Genomic DNA, 20,893 nt, shown 5'->3' with positions numbered 1-20,893 from the left:
TGGTACACGAACCGCTTGTTACCGGATGGTATATATATATATATATATATATATATATATATATTTATTTATTTATTTATTTATTTATTTATTTATTTATTTATTATTATTTTTTAAGCGACGTCGCGTCACCTCGGTGATGTCGCCGAAAAAGGCGACATCGCCCGGAGAAGGAAAAAATATATATATATATATATATTTTAAAGGTGACGTCGCCTTTTATAAATATATTATATATATATATATAATCTTTTATATATATATAAAATATTTTTTTTAAAAAAATTATATATAAAAAAGAGGCGACGTCGCCAAGGGAGAAGAGAGAGGCGACGTCGCCGAATTATATATATATATATATACTGAACGGTATACCACTCGGTATATTGTATTGTACCGTACCAAGCAAATGTCGAAACGTCGGTATGGTACAATATTTCAAACCTTGCTCTCAACCATAATTTAATTTAAGAAGGTCCATGTAGGTGGCCAAGGTAGTTGCGACCGAATGGCTTGTTGTTAATCATTTTTGTAGGTATTGGATGCTGCACTTCCGAGTACATATGTAGACTTTGAAACGTAGTACTGCAATTTGATTTTCTGAGGTTTCAAATCTTGATTTTATCAGGTGGTAACAAATTGGGTTGAGCCTTATTTTTTCTTAGTGCAACCACTATGCCTGAGCATTTTGCTTGCACACTTCTACTCATAGGTGCCTTTAAAGCACCCCTTTGTGGTATGAGGACATATAGCTACAACCTAGTCCTATCCTCAGCTCAGTATGCAAGCTGCAACTCGCTTGTATAAAACAGAATCATTCGTAATTTTCGGTCAGCCATACGGTGCAAGAGGAACATTTGCTTGTCCCATCTTTTGTGCTTTTGGAATAAGCTACTTATTATTTGTGTCAGTTTAATTTTTCCTATTAGCAGATGTAACCAAATGATTTTCTTTCTGTTTTGGAGACATTGCAGGAGATTTTGTGTTTGCTTTAATTGATATTGTGAAGCATCTTTATATTGTAAATTTTCTCAGTTACAAGTAAAGATTAAAGCAGGACCATGCATCCTTGATTGTAGATTAGCTATATTCAATGTATTGAAGTCAACTAAAAACAAATTATGCTCCGCTGAGACAAACTTTGAGAGCTCTTGAGTTTAAGCCATATGCATTATTTGGATTAGTTTCCAATAAGTATGCAATCATAATAAGAGAAATCTAAAGGTCCCTTACAACAGGATATTATTCTTGTTAGCTATTGTGCCTGAAGCAAGAGATATCAGTTGTATCTTCTTTTCTAAAATATGGATTACACATGTATGATCTGCATTCATGACTTTGTGTTTTGTAATTTGTACTATATGGGAATGTGCTTCTGTGCTCCATTATACTGCAATTGGGAATGTGCTTCTGTGCTCCATTATACTGCAATTGTATCAATGTAATTAGCAGTGTGATAGGTTGCTATTTAAGTATCTTCTTACATGTCTTTCAGGATTCTGAAGATATTGAGATTATGGATATCTCGGATCCAACATTGATTGAAAAAATTAGTGAAGAGAGTATACAACTTTTCATGAGGTAAAAACTTTATTGTAGTTATAGATTATCGCATTATTGATCTTTGGCGAAAACTAATAAATATCGTCGCTGTTTGAATTTTCATAGTGCCTAAGACTGGGAAGGCATGATCCAACTTTAGCATATTTATTCACCTGGTTTGTTATGCTTGTTTTTCCAGCTATTATGCTTGTATTAGGTAGCTGTAATGATGGCACTTGTAGTAATTTTGACTCTTAACTTCACACAATGGCCTTACTGTTTGCTTTACAATTGTCTTCCTTGGCCAAACATTTTTTATTTGTCTTCTGATATAACACAGGCATCTCAATTCTGTATATCTAGCTGTATCATAATTAGTTTTTCTTCCTTTCAGGATCTTAGTTTGAAGACAGTTAAACAATCCTCTTTTACCCCTCTTCTCACCTTATACATTCCTCTCTTGCTCAAATTTCTTAAATTTCTAAAATCTCTCAAGTCATCTCCTAAACTCACTCCAATCTTCAAGGTGAGGCTCGATTTCTCAATAAGAAGGTTCAATATCAAGACCCAATCTAATTTTTTCCCAACTTTGGCAATGAAACCTAATGTTTTAATAATTCCTGTAATCTCTTTCATTTTATTGTTACTAAGTTAGGATTTGTATAATTTCTTCCATTTAAAGGCTTTTCCCTAATTTGGGGTTTGATCCACAAAAGATAAAACCTTGAACCTTGCAAATCTGAGATAGATTCCTGAGGATCAAGTCACAGATCTAGTACAGTTCCATTTGGAATAAGACTAGACCCATGTGGATCAAGGTTAGATCCGCAAAGATCTAGGCTAGATTGTTGTAGATGTAGCCTGGATTTCTGAAGATCTAGGCTAAATCCACAAAAGCCAACCATTTACCTGAACTATTTTAGCCTAGATCCACATTGATGTAGCATGGGACCATGCATGGGTCCTCTTGAAATACCATATTGATCATGTTGAGAACCATGACTTTTTTTCCATGGATTCACAGTGGTTATTTTGGTCATAGAACCAAGTATAAAATCATATTTTACATTTTATAATCCATCTTGTATATACATTTATGTTAGATATATCTTATTATCCATATCCAGTACATCTCTTTGATCATATTTATTGTTTTCTATTTCTAGACCGAAAGCTGTTAAATTTAATGTTTTGACCATTTGTAAATAGAAAAGGTCAGAAAAGCCCCAAACATGGTTTTTCATTATATACTCTATTTTTACCATGACATATATCAAATAAGGTTCAAACATAACAAATTACATCTAATATCAAAACATATACCCATTCCTACCCTCAAAGTGAATGATTTTGTAGACTGATATAGTGTCTTCAAAACTCATGCATCGAACTCCCATGACATCTAATACTTGTAAAAGAGTGTCCAATTGATGCAACAATGTGGTTGCAGTCGCTGCCTCATCATGATGAACCACCCATGTGGTAGAAGGCACCTGACACAAGTAACGACCATGACATGTATGACTCTGTACAATGGAGTGCCTTGGAGGGCCTCTCATCACTACACTACTGTTGGCCATAAGATCCACCATGAAGGTTACAAGCAAAATAAAATTATATTTGATTCAACCATCAAATGTTGTTTTGCCCTGATCGGTACAAAATGAGCATGAATTGATACACGATGCCCCTGTTTTGGGTGGTTTATCCATTTTCTTAAAAAAAAATATACATGTCATTAGGAGCCCTTTGCCCTTGTAAGCCTCCTACTATGGCCCATTGCCACTCACCATCCAACGTGCGCTATTGATTCCATGTACGCTACCTTTTCTTCTCCCTGTCATCCTCCACTCCCTCCTATTTATTCCCTCTTCTTCCTTCCTCTTTCTCAATCCTTCCTCCTCTTCTCCCTCTTCCTCTTTCCTCCTCTTCATTGCTTCCTCTTCTTTATTCCTCTTCCTTTTCCTTCCTTCTTCCTCCTCTTCGTCTACTACCGTATGTTCCTTACTCTTGGAGACTTTCATATGTACCAGATGTACTAGTGCATCGTGTGTCAGTATATCGATACTGATTAGAACCTACCAATCTAAGCCAAGGATCGATACAGGTGGTCAGTATGAGATGACAATCCTTGGTCTCAACATCATGTAGGCTTTATCACATTTGCACGTAGTCATCCATTACCTTTTTTCCTTTATCTTTGTGGCCATAAACGAGTTGCGTGAATTAGTGAAGTCACCAGGTGCTTGGGTGCTTGCCTAGGTGCCGAGGTGAGGCAGGGCCTAGCCTGAGTGTTTGCCCATTGGGCTAGGCAGGCGCCTTCAATCAAGAACGGCCTGGGCACTCTCTTGGGCCCAAATGCTGGGTGGGTTGGATGCATGCCTGGTTCAACTCAGGCTAGGTCGAACCTGTGTCGAACTAAAATGCAGAACCAAGCACTCTTTGGTTTGATTAAACCTTGTAATCTCATGCTCGAACACCTCGAATGCCCGTGTGTGAGTAGTGCCCTAAACGTAGAACTGAGTCTTTCCCCAGCAATTCTGCACGACGGCAGACTTCCTCCCATCAGTAAACAACGGCAATAGCAGTGATGTCTTCCTCTAATGGCATTGGCGATGTCTTCCTCTAGTGGCAACATCAACGTCTTCCACTAGTGACAGCGGCAATGTCTTCCTCCGATTGCTGCGGCGGCGACTTCTTCCTCTCCATGTATATCTCTCTCTTTCTCCTCTCTCCTCCCTCCTACCTTTGCCCCGTTCACTGCAACCCCGCATCCCCTCCAAGGTACTTGCAATGGAGGCATCAATTATGGTGATGCTTCAAGTGATGAGCTTGCTACCATGTCCAATTAGAAGTTTGCTGCTCTAAGCCATTTTCCAGCAAAAGAATTTCCTGATTTGTGGAGATTATTTCCTCTTGTATGAGGAAATTACTTTTTTGATTTTGAAGATATTATTTTCTTGATTCCAAGGAGATTATCTTCTCGATTATATAAATATTAGTTATCTATTTTTTCAGAAGATTAGTTTCCTTTTGTATGATTTAGTTTTTTATTCGTCAAAGTTGTACCCCTATAAATTCAGTTGGCTCTCTTAATCGAAAGTTTCAAAGAGAATTCCTTTCTACATGGTATCATAGCTTGCTGGATACATGGCCCAAAGCTCTTTCTTTTCTTTGTTGCCCTAAATCTCTCTTTCTTCCTCATGTCTTCTTCAACCCAAACCTCTGTTAGTTCTGTCCTTAACCAAACCATGTCTCAACCATTCCCTAGTGAATTCAAAGCATATCCCTTCTTTAGATTCAATGGTCGAAACTATTTTGTATGGTCTCAACTCGTTTCCACTTTTCCTAAAGGAAAAGGAAAATTAAGGCACTCAGTTGGACCGATGACCAAGCAAAGATGACCGAAGTTTGCTACTTTGGACAAAGAAGATTTGTTGATCATGACATGGCTTTAGAATTCAATGCAACTAGAGATAAGCCAAACATACATGTTTCTATCTACAACAAAGGAGATTTGGAAGGCACAATCTACGAGATTAAAACCAAGATTCATTCCACAAAGCAAGGTACTTTATTTTTAATTGAGTGCTACAATATTATGGAAGGATTGTTGCTTGGACTTGATTATTACCAAAATGTTAAGATGAAGTGTAGTGAACGAAAAAGAACTCATTGAATAAAGTTTAAATTTCGCTTCAACATATGCATCTTGGACATCCATCAGTTTCCTTATTGAAAAACATGTTTTCTTCATTATCTTAAGGCTTGGATGTTAATGATTTTATTGTGATATTTGTCAGTTGGATAAATACCAACTTGTTTCCTTTTCATGAGTAACAAGAAATCATATAATCCATTTTCATTAATTTATATCAATGTTTGGGATTCTTCACAGATCCCTAATATTACTACAGTTCGTTGGTTTGTTTTCTCATTGATGATTTTTTTCAAATGACATGATCTTATCTTTTGAAAATATATCTTATGTTAGTTCCAACTTTATTACATTTCATAAAATGGTTCAAATCCAGTTTGGTGTTCAGATCAAAAGTCTTAGGTCAGATAATGGAAGAGAATATTTTAACCATGCTTTTATCTAAAAATTGAAGGAATAATACATCAGTCATTGATACTCCACAACAAAATGATGTTGAAACAAAGAATCATCATAATGTTGAGGTAGCACAACCATTACTATTTCAAAAAAAGATGCCTAAGACGAATTGGGGAGTAGTATTAATTACTACTTATAAATCAATTACTTTCGAAAGTTTTAGAAAATAAAATTCCACTTTTAACCTAATTTTCATGGTTTTAGTCACATCCCACCAAAGATTTTTGGTTGTCTCTTTTGTTAATATTTATTTGCAACATCATTGTAAACTTGATCCTCGAGCTCTTAAATGTGTATTCCTTAGTTATTCCTCCACACAGAAATGATATGTGGTATCATCCTACTTCAAAATTTTTTTTTCCTTCAATGGATGTTACTTATGCTAAAAATCAATATTTTTTTATAAATTCTTTTTGTCAAGACGAATTTTTGAGTTTTGAACTTTTTGATCTTGATCTTCTTATTTCAGATACTACTAGCCTTTCCATAGTTCCAACAACTGTATCAAAATCTAATATCATGAATGAGTATAACATAAATGGTGTTATTATTTCAGAGCAAAGTTCGCTGTACTGTACCGTACCGGCGTTTCGACCCAGGCTCGGTACGGTACGGTACCGGTGTACCGGGCAGTACATCAGGGCATACCGAGCGATACGCCCCTGGTGTATCGAATAATTTTTTTATTTTTTATACTGTATCAGTGCTACAGTATTTTTATTTTTTATATTTTATATTTTATATTTTTTTATTTTTATACTGTATCAGTACTATACTGTAGCATTGATACAGTATAAAAAAGATAAAAAAATATTTGGTACACCAGGGCGTACCGCTTGGTACGTCCTGATATATCGCCCGGTACACCGGTACCGTATCGAGCCCGGGTCAAAATGCCGGTACGGTACGGTACAGCGAACCTTGAGTAAGACAATTCATACATTTTCCTAAAGAGGTTCATTTGGTGGCCGTTCAAAGAATTCTTTGATATTTTAAGTCCAGTCTAGGAAAAGGCATCTTATTTAGAATAAAATGAATAGTTGATGAGTGTAGAAACCTACATCGATTGGATTGGATCAGTAGTTAATCAAAGATCAACCTCCGGTTATTGTACTATTTTAGGAGGGAACTTGGTGACATGAAGCAAGAAGCAATCATTAGTTGCTCGATCTATAGCAGAGGCACAATTCAAAGCCATGACACATGGTATTTGTAAGTTATTGTGATTGAAAATAATCCTCGATGATCAGGGAGTAAGATGGGAAGGAAATATGAAACTATATTGTGATAATAAGTCAGCTATCGACATTGCTTATAATCTAGTTCAACATGATCAAACAAAACATGTTGAAGTGGATTCGACATTTTATTCAAGAAAAGTTAGATGATGGATTGATCTGTATTTTTATCCACAGGTAGACAACTTGCTGATATCCTGACTAAAGAACTTCTAAGTTGTTCCTTTCAAGATATTATTGGTAAGCTAGGAATGGAAAATATTTACTCACCAGCTTGAGGAGTGTTGATTTGTGGAGATTGTTTCCTCATTTGTTAGGAAATTACTTTCCCAATTTTGAAAATATTATTTTTTTAATTCCAAGGAGAGTATCTTCTCAATTAAAAAAAAGTTAGTTTCCAATTTTTTTCAAGAGATTAGTTTCACGATTTTGTATGATTTAGTTTCTTCATTTGTCAAATTTGTACCCTATAAATTCTGTTGGCTCTCTTATTCGAAAGTATCAAGGAGCAAGATATACAGTTTCGAATGATATCACACAGTATAGGCAGTAGGTACCGGTCCGACAGCATACCGGTATGTGGACCACCCGCTACCAGGTAGTATTATATATATATATATATATATATATATATATATATATATATATATATATATACATATACATATACATATATATACATATACATATATATACATATACATATACATATATACATATATAGGCAATGTCGTCTCGTTTTTCTACGACATCGCCCTTTGTGGGGAGAAGGCGATGTCACACGTTTTTCTTTTACTTTTAATAAAAAATATATAAATATATAAATAAATAGATATATAAATAAAAGATTATATATATATATAGACGATGTCGTCGAGTATGGGGGAGAAGGGAGGCGACGTCGCTAAAGCGACGTAGCTGATATATATATATATATATATATATATATATATATATATATATATATATATATATGCTCGGTATACAGTACCGTATCGTACCATATACTGCTCGATATACAATACCATTTCAAGTGGTATACTGCTCGGTATATAGTACCGTATCGTACCGAGAGAATTTCGAAGCTTCGGTATGGTACAATATTTCAATCCTTGTCAAGGAGTATTCCTTTCTATAGAATTATTAACATATGATTTGACCTGCATATCATAAGATTCATGTTTGTTTCAAATATAATACTAAATCTGTAACAATCCACCCTAAATTTGTAAAGATCTAGTCTGGATACAAACTGATCTAGGCTAGATTTGCCAAGATTTAGTATAAATCTACAAAGATGTAACCTAGATCCATTTGGTTGTCTAGCTTAGATATTAGCTAGATCTACATGGTAACCCTTGTTTTGACCTTCGACCGCTCGAAATGTGATAGTGCAAGTCTCAAGTTTTTCCTTGAGCAATAAATACTGACTAGTACACCAGTCCCTTGTTAAAATTCATAGTATGGATCTGATTGTATATAGTGCTACATGGTCTATTATCGCAAACTTAGGGTTAAATATCTTTTTGTCTCGTTGTTCTCGACTCATCAATTTAGTGAATCAGTTTATCTGATGGGCTGGATTGTGACATAACTCAATATTACAATTTGTCAATATAAACTCTAGTGTTTAGTTGTCAGATGTAATGAAACTCTAAGTGTTTAGAGAGCAAAAGATGTGAATGGAGTAAGATTAGTTAAATTACAAAGGGATAATTTCTATCACTTGAAAGATGTAACAATGTTTTTTCTTTTCTATATGTTTGATTAAGAACCCCAAAGTATTGTCCTTACAATGAAAATTTTCTTTTAGAAAATTAGAGGTAATGGGTCTTTACCACTAGAGCACTGGACTATACCGATGGACTGATGTGCAGAAGTTAATTCCAACGTTTATGATTTCGAATCATACCGCTCGTACTGGGCGGTACATACCAGTCCGCCCATGAACCGGTATGCGGATCGCCCGCTACCAGGAGAAGGGCATTCGAAGAAGGAAGGAGAGGGCATTCGAAGAAGAGGGAGAATCGGAAGAACCTCGACGCGAACTTGTTTCCATTCCCTTTCTCGATCCCGATCTAGCGTCGCCCTCACTCGATGATCTCGATCCAGGAGGTAACTGCGAGAATTGTCGTAAAGAGAAGGATCTAGAGGCACGAGGATCAGGGGAGGTGGTGACTAGAGTAGCGGAAGAGGCGCTCTTTGATTGCCTCGTCTTCGACTCTGCGGCCTTCTTCGTCATGTTCCTTGCCGAAAGTCGGAGACGTCTGTAACCTTCAACATCTTCGCTGCCTTCTTCGCCAAATGCCGCAGATAAGGCGACAAGGAGAAGAAGAGGAGGTGACGTTGCTAAGGTTGTATACCAATAGAGCACTGGATTATACCGATGGACTGATGTGCAGGAAGTTAGTTAGTTCCAAGGTTTGTGATTTCGAATCATACCGCTCGCACTGGGCGGTACATATCGGTCTGCCCGTGAACCGGTACGTGGATCGCCCGCTACCGGGAGAGGGTGTTCGAAGAAGGAAGGAGAGGGCGTTCGAAGAAGAGGGAGAATCAGGAGAACCTCGACGCGAACTTGTTTCCATGCCCTTTCTCTATCTCGATATAGCGCCGCCCTCGCTCGACGATCTCGATCCAAGAGGTAACTACGAGAAGAGTCGTAAAGAGAAGGATCTATAGGCACGAGGATCAGGGGAGGTGGTGACTAGAGTAGCGGAAGAGGCGCTCTTTGATTGCCTCGGCTTCGACTCTACGGCCTTCTTCGTCATGTTCTTTGCCGAAAGCCGGAGATGTCTGCGGCGTTCAACATCTTCGCCGCCTTGTCACAGACAAACTTTGAAACAGGATGTTTGATGTAATGCTTATATCTGTCCGTGTATGTTGGCATGTTCATGCCTTGTACAGCGTGTAGAGGGGCAGCCGAAGGCTTATAAGTCCCATTTTAGTTGGGTTGGTGGCCTCTTTAGGCTTGTAAATAAAGGTTGTGTCATGTGGACACGTGCGAGAGCTTTTCGGTCTGTAATGGACCATTTTACCCTTTGTTGTGCCACTGTTCAGAGCTTGTAAAGTTTGTTTGTAATTTGCATTGTCTATGAAGTGTTTTTCGGACATGTTTGCTTGTGGATCCCGATTGAGGCGTTCTCTTTAACCCGTTCTCTCTTTTGTTGGTCCTAAGGGACATTGGGAGGCTTCGGGAAGGCTGACCTTTGCGGACGGACGCGCAAGGGTGCCGCACGACTTAGGCAAAACCAGCTAAGTCCGTATCATATGGTATCAGAGCGGGACAAGCACTCATAGAAACACTTGACATGCAAACGTGGGGGACCTAGCGGGGCTGCGTTGAGGGCAGTCAGCACACGCGCGACCGTTTGAGGGAAAACGGGTATGGAGATGTAGGGAAAAGAGTCGCTCAGAGGAGCGAGCATCTGAGTTTGGCATTCAGAGGAATGGCCAACCCTTCGCGCAAGAGGCACCACGAGAACACGCAAGCTTGGAAGAATTTGGAGTGCACAAAGGTTGGGATGGTTGAGTTTGAGCTACGGCTCAACGTTGACAACTATACTTGATGGGGCTCTAGGCAAGCGAGGCGCTTGGCAAGAATGAGACCATCCAAGGTGGAATGAGTTGCTCAACGACCAAAAGAGTTATGCAAAGCTCACAGAGGTGAGGGGAATTGCTAACTCGAAGAATTTGGTACTCATGCATGGGCTTGTATGCGGACGATGGAATGTTCGTGGCCATCCCAAGGCGACCGAGACTCGGCGCCATGGAGCATTGAAACTTTCTCTTCGACATGTGAAGGATACGTCCGTAGGAGGCTGAAGTGTGCAATGAGTTCAGCATGTTGCTAGGCCTTGAGGGGTGCAGCGGGGGCTGTATGGACGTGGAGTCGCAATCTTGCAAGTGCGTTTGCAGGAGGCAGAACAATGCACAGTTTGTTCAGCAGATCGGAGTAGTCCAAGGGGATGGTGGTCTCCGAAATGAAGAGATATATTGCTCAAACGGGGTAGTTATCCAGGAGGGATAAGTCCCGGCTCTCCAGAGGGAGAATAATGTGAGACGGACCTCACATGTTGAGGAGGAGTACCTCAACAAACAACAACTCCACGAAGCTCGGTGGACTGAGCAAGCGGCGAGGAGTTATCGCATGATCTCGTCGAGAGAATGCATTGGTGGATGCATTGCGAGATCAAGTGGGGGAGCGACCTAAAACAACTTAAATGAAGGCACACTTGGAGTCGATGTGGAGATCGAACTCAAGGGAGGGTTGACCCGTGGAATGGTGGGCGCGAGGGCCACCATCGACTCAATGCAAAAACGAGGAGCGGAGCAACTTGGGTGTAACTTGGCGAAGTACCCAAGCCGCATGAAGGGAGCCAGCATAGAAGTTGGAACATGGAGCAGAGGCACAGTGCTTTCCTTAGACAGAGGTCAAGGACATGAACTCTTGAAGAGGCAAGAGTAGGATCATGTTGTTCCATGGGTCCTTCTTTCTGACGGAGCGGACTCATCTTGCATGGTGCCAAAGACGAAGGGAGCTTCGCGGCACATGCACCTTAACTCGGAGAAGCATTTGATGAAGGAACTAAGGCGACTCAATTTGCGGAGGCGAAGTTGGGTTCAGAAGGGCCTTAGCACGGGGCAAGAGGACGCAGAGGCAGGTACTCTTGAAGAATATGCCACAGTGTTGCCATTTGAGTTGCTATGAAGGAAGCAGTGCGCAGCGGAGATTGTGCTGGTAGGGGCAGAGGCCCAGGATCCAGACAATGGTGCACAGATTACAGTGAAGTCGGTGGACTTCGAGAGCTACTAGGCGACGGACTGTCCTAGAGCGGTGCTTCATCTAGGTGTGACCCAGGAGTGGGTGGATGAAGGTCGATTGCTAGAGGAGCGAACAAAATCGAAGGTGGAAGGGACCCTGCGATGTATTGGCAGAGGCCACACATGGAGGGTTCACAATTCGAGTTTATTCCACAAGGATCAGAATGCAATGAAGATGTCACCAGGAGGCAACATGGTGCAGCGGATCGTGGTGGAACAGTTCGTGGCAATGCGATACACACAATCGGTCCCGTGAGGGATGAGATCATATGGAGGTATGATCGGGAGTTACTGGAAGCTCCACTTCGGTGAACAACACGACGACAAGAAGGGTTATAGATTCAAGGAGTGAAGGCCATGGTACCGCAGAGGCGGGTCTTCCGGGCGTGCATCGGATGAAAGCCTTGGTCATCAGCATATGGGGGCTGTGTCCCACCAAGGGAAAAGTTCGAATGCAAGTACCAATGAGTTCCATGGGAGGGACTTGATCATACAGAGGTATGATCGAAGCAGCTGGAGAGTTGGACTGCTCCAGAGCTCATATTCGCTTAAGGGAGCCCGACAAGTCAGAGGACAAGGTCGAGTAAGCGAACGTTGCTACCAAGGAAGCTAAGGAGAACAGAATCGGTGCAAACTCTACAACGTGATGGCAGAGGCCATGCATGGGAGTTACAGTCTGTCTTTCCATCGACCAAACGGACTGCTTGGAGAACACAGAGGTGTTGAAGCAGGGGGTCGAAAGGGGCGAGGAAGCGACGACGAGTCCAGAGGGACTTAGCTACCCAAAATCAAGCATCAGTTAGAATGGAGGTGGACTCAGAGGAGTGCCACGGAGACATCTCTACTGATTGTGAAGAAAAGGGATACAGAGGCGAGGCGACGGATAGTAGGGCCATGGGCATGGCAGCGCCATGGTACCGCAGAGGCGGGACTTCCGTGCAAGTCATTGATCCCTTGCTCTCACGGAGGGAGAGCACTTGGTCGTGAAAGGGGCCGAGGAGGTGGAGTATGCAGAGGCAATCTCCAAGTACCGAGACAAGGCTGAAGGGCAGAGGCCAAAAACTTCGTAAGACCGGTGTCAACAAGTTTCTCATCAAGATAGCCGTAAGTGAAGGACTTCGGGTCATGCAAGAGTGCACGACCAAGGAACGAAGCAAGCAGTACACGGTGCTGTACCTTTGCTACTCAGTGGAGTAGGCGGCAGGGTTGATGGAGAAGACGGTACAATCCCAGAGGCGACCTCATCTATCAGAGAATTACTCCAAGTTAGGGTGAAAACTTCCCGCATTCCAGAAGTTCGATGGCATTGAGAAGGTGAATCACAGTAGCTAACTCAACGCAAGGAGTGCAAACACTTCAAGTGCTTCAGAAGTGTGAGCAAAGAGCAGGCGAAGACCAGTAACCAGCTCGATGCATGAAGTACAACCTCGAGGAGGCGGGCGAAGTCAAGTAACCTTTGCCTTCTCAACTCTTAAGAGAATGGGCGAAACCGAGTACCCCAGTTCTCTTATCTATCCAGTAGAAGAGCTCTGCACAAGTTCAAAGACCCTTCGAAGATAATGGAAGACAATAGTTGTCAAATCCTCACCAACGGTGATCAGTGCTACTGAGAGTAGATTGTCCACCTCATTTCCCAACGAAATGCCAATCGAAAGCGGAAGTGATGCGAACCTACTTGGATGTGACAACTAACTGAAAGAAGAGTCAATGAGCAGATTTTATGGAGGAAGGACCCAAAACTTCAGAAGTTTGCGAGGCGATGCTCGTTAAAGCTCCAACAAGCATCCACCCAGTTCAAGCAGCATGTGGAAATTTTGAGAGACTGGCGCAGTAAGGATGGTCTTTTCCTTCATTTGGTGGATTCACAGGAATCAACGAGGATCAACACAACTCAGCCAACCCCACACCAGAATCAGAGTCATTGGCGAGTTGAAGCAGCATGGCGGATCAAAGGTTCGACTACTCAGAAACAGCAGCGGAGAGCAGCTGGGAGCCAGGAGGCGCATTGCAGCTGGAGCAGAAGATTGAAGACTCAGCAAAGGCGAAGAGTTGCAGTGTTCACAAAGGCTTCGACGAGGACGTCGAAGGGATAAGTGGGGGAGAATGTCACGGACAAACTTTGAAATAGGATGTTTGATGTAATGCTTATATCTGTCCGTGTATGTTGGCATGTTCATGCCTTGTACAGCGTGTAGAGGGGCAGCCGAAGGCTTATAAGTCCCATTTTAGTTGGATTGGTGGCCTCTTTAGGCTTGTAAATAAAGGTTGTGTCATGTGGACACGTGCGAGAGCTTTTCGGTCTGTAATGGACCATTTTACCCTTTGTTGTGCCACTGTTCAGAGCTTGTAAAGTCTGTTTGTAATTTGCATTGTCTATGAAGTGTTTTTCGGACATGTTTGCTTGTGGATCCCGATTGAGGCGTTCTCTTTAACCCGTTCTCTCTTTTGTTGGTCCTAAGGGACAATGGGAGGCTTCGGGGAGGCTGACCTTTGCGGACGGACGCGCAAGGGTGCCGCACGACTTAGGCAAAACCAGCTAAGTCCGTGTCAGCCTTCTTCGCCAAATGCCGCAGATAAGGCGACGAGGAGAAGAAGAGGAGGTGACATTGCCAAGGCTGTATACGCCTTTTGTTAAATATTTTGTATATTATTTTTATATTTTTATATATTGATTTTTATATTTTTTATATAAAATATATATTTTTAATATTTTTATATTATATATATATATATATATATATATATATATATATATATATATATATATATATATATATATTTAGGCATACCGCTTGGTACAACGTATCGTACCGAGTAAAGCTTGATACACCGATACAGTATGAAATTTCAAACCTTGGTTAGTCCACAATCCAGTAGAGCATATTGGGTAGTCAACAAGTAAATGGTATTGAGTCATCACAGATTTTTATTAAGGCCACTTTCCCCAGTTAGCTAACTTGTACTCGACTAGGCAAGGATTGCCATATACACATTACCAAGCATATGTTACATTTTGGTGAATCAATTTTACTCTCTGATTTGTTAAACTTTTAAATTAAGGTGTCCAGGTGTTAGGTGAGTTTGTGTGACCCCCTTTTCTTATGCCAATTAAGCATTCAAATATTATTGTTTAGTATATCTTAGAATTAATACTATAGATAGCCTTCAATGATACTCAATTTGAACTCAAGTTTTGAAGTGCTTGATAGCATAAAGTTTATTGAGCTCTATCCTTCAAATCATCATCATTCAGATCTTCCTGTAGTTCTTGGTTGGCTTGGATTCCAGTTCATTCACCTTCAAGATAGGTCAAACATGATGCAATTATGATGCTCTAAGTCATCAACAGTTACTAGCCATCACCAATCGTGTGATCATTAAGGACTTCGATTCTACCCGGACTGATTCGTTCTGATCCTTATTTATCGGTCCATGCATGGATAGAGAGATGGACTACCCCATTTTGGGCAGGTCCAGTTTTCTTTTTTCTTTAATGATGTTTGGCCCCTTTTGTGCTTTAAAAGATCCTAATCCTCTACTTTTAAGGGTTTGCTGCTCCTTGCAAGTCGGCTCTCTCTTTCTGCACTATTGCTCAACCACCACCACCACCACCTGCCTTGTCTGCTTGTCACCTGCTGCTCATCGTTTCAGACATTTCTATTCTTCACCTCCACCACCTCTTCTTCTCCTTTCCTCTCCTACTCCTTCCCTCTTCCTTCCTCTCTCTCTCTCTCTCTCTCTCTCTCTCTCTCTTTCTCTTTTTCTCTAGATCATCATCAAAATAATGCTTCCAACAAGCATAATGATATGTCTTTTATATAATCTTTTGTTCTCCAGAAATTTCTTATGAAACTCGAAACTTGACATGGATGTAATATTCTGATAACGTTAATAAGTCAACATTCTTATACTAGCATTGACCATACGACTGTCAAGATGGTTTTGTCATCATATAAAGTAAAATACTATTTTGTCTATACTTTAGTGATACATAGAAGATGATCAATAATACTTGCAAGTTGCTACCAATCTTGTGTGTTTGGTATAGTGTAAATGTGGGAAAAAGTAGAATTTGGGTAAAATTGGACTTCCATTATTTGGCACCATGAGAGTTGTACTAATAGCAAGTCACATTTCCAAAATAGAGCCTTTGTTGGAATCTGACTTCTGCTGGGAGGTCTTGAACTCTTAAAAACTAACACAGGTAAAACATTATTATGTGTTTTTTCTTTCTTTTTCCTTCTGTGGCGTATTTTCATTGAGGTTATAAAGGGCAGGATTCTGTAAATCTGTCCCAGAAATTGTAGTTTGAATTGGACTTTTTACTTCATCTTTTACTGCCTTCTTCAGCTTTTAACGTACAAAACAAGTAAAACTATTCCAGGCATTTTTCACATTTTCAGGACCAAACGTGCTCTTTGGGGTTGCTCGAATATCATAGGCTGAAAATTTATGCCTCCTAAATGTATCATTAGATTTATGCTCAGTTTCTGAACTTTATTTATGTACTTCCCGCAAAACTTCTTTCATAATAGTCAGATTTTCTATTTGTGCATGCCAACTGACAGCAAGTTGATTTGAAATATACAAGGCAGTTTTTGCTAGAATTTCCTGTTGTCTGCATATGCTTGATATTCATCCCATCATGCTTGTTTGCCTTTTTTGACCCTTTGTTCTTTTCTTTCTGCGGTAGTTTTGGACTTTAGTTTCTGCCTATAAAATAATTGTTTTGCGACCATTACTTGTAAATATGGTTCTACCAGTTTGTAGGTTAGTAGTTGAATTCAGTCTGAAAGAAGACACCATGAGTTGACTGCTTTATTGGACATTTTGCTTATTCAAGTGATGAAATTACATAAATTTTGTGGTGTTAACAAGCCATTTAAAGACTTTATCCTTGGCATTTAATGAAATTTTGAAGTTGGTGTTGAAATAAACAGGCGGGCAGAGCTCCAGTTAAAGACAGCTCAGTTAAAGCAAACTGTAAGTGAATTGTTTCATGATATTTCTGTTACGGACCTGTTCATTACAGGGTGCAACACAAAGGTCCATTATCAGCTATTGTTTGTTCGTACAGGTTGAGGAGTTGGAGCATGAACTGGAGGAAGCTAAAAATAGGTATTCCCAGCTTGTTGCTGACTTGGAAACCCGAAGAACGCAGCAGGTTAAGAAGTAGCATGGAATTACAGCGGTTCTCATGTCCAATCGAATCAGGTGCGAATCAATTGGCTTAACAAAATCGATCGAATGAGTAGATTGGATAAGTCGATGGTCTGGCTCATATTTTTTCTTCTCTGACGAAATGATCTGGTTCTGATACTAGTGGTTTTGTCTTTGACTATCGAACTGTAACCAACATAACTAATTGTTGCATGATGATTAGAAGAATAATCTCTAGTGTATTTTCAAAGCCTTTCTCTAGAATCTTATGGTAATCTTGATGTCTTAGGATTTGATTGGGTGATCAACAATTCCATTATTGACCCCATTATACTTTTACATGATGGTCCTACTATCAATCAGTCATTAAATTTATGAACTAGAGACTACTTTCTGCTTTAATTAAAAGAATGAAGGAGTAAATCGCTCTTTGAACTCTCCTAAGAAGAGATCCTAAAAATCACACTAAATTTCAGTAGTTTTAAGAAAAAAGTGAGAAACCATTTAGATGTCATCATAATTCAGTCTAAACTGGCTTGAGATCCGAAATCGTCATTAAATGATTAAAAGCTACACAACTTCCAAAAACAATTAGCGAACCCCATTTTGTGGTCCGATTGGAAGCTTTTAAAACTAGAAGCTGATTCTAGAAAATTAGATCAAACCAATTTGAACAAGAAAACAGTGTCGACACACCCAGTTAAATTATCATCAGACATTTGAATTGTCTTTGCGAATCATTTCAAACTTACGCAATCGTGAAGCATTTCAAAACAATATTTGCAAAAGGTTTAGTAATATTTTTATGCAATAAAACATTTTGAAAGTCGGTAAATATTTCAAATAATAGTCTTTGCAAATATTATATTTTTAATTTTAGAAATACACATAATGAAAGAGACGAACTATAAGATGTTTACCTTGATTATGGATAATCAGAATATATATATATATATATCAGTAATCATACAAAAATTCCGAGTTGAATATGTGTTCTAATTGATACCAAACAAATTTATTTATTTGTTTGTTTTCTTTCCTCTTTCTTTCTCTTTTTTAACACTTTTGTGATCACTCCAATTATGTAGGTTTGCATATTTGTTGCAACCTTTCTTTTTTTTCTTTTTTCCTTTTTGCTCTCCCTCCTTTCACTATATATTTCTTTTACTTGTAAATTCTTGTAAATATATATCCTTTGTTACATGTTTTGTAATCCAATAAGTGATTCAAGTAATATGTTCCAGTCATTACTACTGTGGAAACAAGTTTGGGGGGAGTCATTGGGTCATTACATTTTATTGTGTACCATTAATATCAATAAGTAATAAAGAAATCTTCTTATTTTTCTAAATCATACAAGGTATATAAATTAATAATCGAGTACAAATGTCAAATTTTAAATGCTAATGTCTTACAGATAGTTTATTCCCAATACAAAACATTATTTTTTTTAAATTTTTTTCCCCTTGATTTTCCTTTTGGTTTCTCGAAAATAATTCGATAAGAAGCAACCTTTTGGTTTCCTATTTTTCACTTTAGAAGTCAGCCTTTCTCTTTTTTCTCTTTTCTTCTTCTTTTTCCATGTCGCCAGTCTCTTGATATCTCAAACCTTTTTCTTTTCATTAAGTTAAATATTTATCAATAATATAATATCATCAAAGATCATACTAAATCAAGAAAACGAAAACGAATAAAACTGTAATCCTTCATTTTGTGATGCTTAGTAAGACTTGATACCTCAAGAACATGCCTGATGCGAACCCAACTATAGTCCAACTTTCTTTTGGATTAATCTGAAGGTAGGTTAGTTAGTGTTCTCAACTCTGAAATGTCATTCTCTATCACCTATTCGAGATGGTACACTGATAAAGTCCCAAAGCGACTAGTTGGAGTTTGCTCCATACAAAGTCCAAACCTCTTTTGTTTGGGGTCATCAAAAAGATAACCGATTTATTACCTTTCTCGTTTTCTACTTATCTTTGTGGAAAATTCAACTTTGTCCTTTTATTATTATTATTATTTTTTCGATTGTTGGTTGCTGAAATGAAATCTGCCTTTTCCTCGGTGTTCAAATACACAGCAGGCAAGTTTTAGGTGCTATCTTGAGATCAATTCTCAGATTGTATGCAGATGACAATTTATCATATAATAATTTAAAAAATCATTTATTTATTTATTTTAAATGGTTGGTTAGCTTTTTTTTTAATTAGAGCCAAATTTAACTGGATATTTTATTTTTTTCAAGAATCATTAGATATTTTACGGGAAAAAACTCTAGTATTATATTTTTACCAAATGGCGCTTCTCATTCGGTTTTACCTAAGATGTTTTTTTATAAATAATAAAAAAATTCATGAATGAAACCCAATTGAATTAAATTGGTCTGATTTTTGAATAATTCAAAATTGAACAGATAAATTTTGTAATCGAATGTAATAAGAAAAAAAGGGATGCCCAAGTAAAAAAATAATGGGAGATGCCATTTTATAAGAAGTCAATAGTAAGAATTTTTTTTTGATAAATTATCCAATCTAAATGAATGACTTTCTAGAAAAAATCATAAGTTTTGAGTTTTCCAAATAACATCCCGTATTTACAAAATACTTAAAGAGAGTTTCATCTTTTTAAAATAAAAAATACTATCACTAATAGTTAATAGTTTAAATTTTTGAAATTCATGTTGAAACCCAATCATAACAATTCAATCAAACTATTTTAGTGCTAAATCATAGTGTATTTGGTTCAATAGAACCGATCATAGTGTTTGTTGGTATGGTGATAGTGTTTTCTTGTTACTAAACAAACAATGTACATTGTAAACCTATTTAAAAATATTATAACCCAATTGTAATTAATTTAAATTCTCACCAAACTTAATTATCAATCTTATTATTTGTTTTAAAGCTTCATAAAATGATTTATTTTTTACAAAAGGAAGATATATATCACTCAGACCAAGAGATCCATCCTACGTGGGGTTGGCATTGTCGGTCGATCCCTGAAACTTAATTATGTATAACAACATACCATCGAAGCCCGAAACAATACTGTAGAAATAAATATTTTGCTACGAGGGCCGAAGAGTCTCTACTAAGATCAAAGGGTGATCTAAGTTCCTATCATCTCCTTCTTTGAGCCATAAATAATTTTGCCAATTATCCATGTATTCGAAATAAATATTAAACTATAATTTTATTTGTGTCCACATCCAAGAGGAAAAAATCACACTTGAAGAAAATGTGATCACTTGAATCCTCATCACTTCCACAGAGGTAATGTTAACACTAGCAAGATGATGTTGGATAAGTTTCCAATAGAATATTTGGAGTTTTGAAATGGTTGGAATATTTAAAAGGTGATGCCAATCATCCCAAATCACATCAGCATCATGGCACAACCTATGAAGCATAATATAAGCATACCATGAAGAAGTTGATCCTTTTGCATCAGGCTTTCAAATCCATGTATCTACATAGGGATCCCTAGCAATGTCAATCTGTAGGATTTGCTCAACTAAAGATGGACTACAAACCTAAACAAGTTTATCTATTTTCCAACTGCCATTGGAAATAAATTCAGTTGATGTATGATAGTTAGGATCAATATAAGTAGGGATTATAGCAAGAGTGCCAAATAACCTATTGGTGGTAAGAAAATTAGTAGAAGAGCCATCACCTATGGTTTTTGAAAACTCCAGTGAGTGTTTGGTTGTGGCATGAAGAAAACAATTATGACACCAGACGGAAAGGAAATGTTCCAAAGGTTTAGATCCCATATTTAGCCCTAACATTACAAATCCAAATGGAGGAATCATTGTTTAGATATTGTATGAGCCTTTTGCATTGTAGGGCAAATTGGGTTATTTGGTGATCATGAATCCCAAGGCCACCCTACTCATTTGGCAAGGTGACTTTGCTCTAAGAGAGAAGATGCATATCTTTAGAATTGGAAATCTTCTGCCAATAGAAGTTTCTAATACACTGATCCAATTAGTTCATTATGTTTTTTGGGA

General features: G+C 38.5%; 1 protein-coding gene across 6 annotated transcripts in view; it reads left to right on the top strand.

The window, feature by feature from the left end:
• Positions 1-17,162, top strand: part of LOC135586758 (protein MICRORCHIDIA 2-like) — an 86,355-nt gene extending 69,193 nt beyond the window's left edge. For 2 of the 6 annotated variants that reach the window (XM_065149758.1, XM_065149756.1), the window contains exons 17-20: positions 1,496-1,581; positions 4,897-5,111; positions 16,662-16,704; positions 16,799-17,162. In XM_065149758.1, the coding sequence (XP_065005830.1) occupies positions 1,496-1,581; positions 4,897-5,111; positions 16,662-16,681 (321 nt within the window). In that variant the 3' untranslated portion in view covers positions 16,682-16,704; positions 16,799-17,162. Of the gene's footprint in view, positions 1-1,495; positions 1,582-1,668; positions 1,692-4,896; positions 5,112-16,661; positions 16,705-16,779 lie in introns of those variants that run through there. The other 4 variants (XM_065149757.1, XM_065149759.1, XM_065149760.1 and 1 more) reach the window with 4 other exon arrangements.
• The last annotated feature ends 3,731 nt before the right edge of the window (positions 17,163-20,893 follow it).

The sequence above is a fragment of the Musa acuminata genome, chromosome BXJ3-4, assembly GCF_036884655.1.
Source record: "Musa acuminata AAA Group cultivar baxijiao chromosome BXJ3-4, Cavendish_Baxijiao_AAA, whole genome shotgun sequence".
Taxonomy (NCBI): Eukaryota; Viridiplantae; Streptophyta; class Magnoliopsida; order Zingiberales; family Musaceae; genus Musa; species Musa acuminata.
The sequence above is the reverse complement of the archived record's forward strand: the minus strand, read 5'-3'. Positions and strand labels throughout refer to the sequence as shown.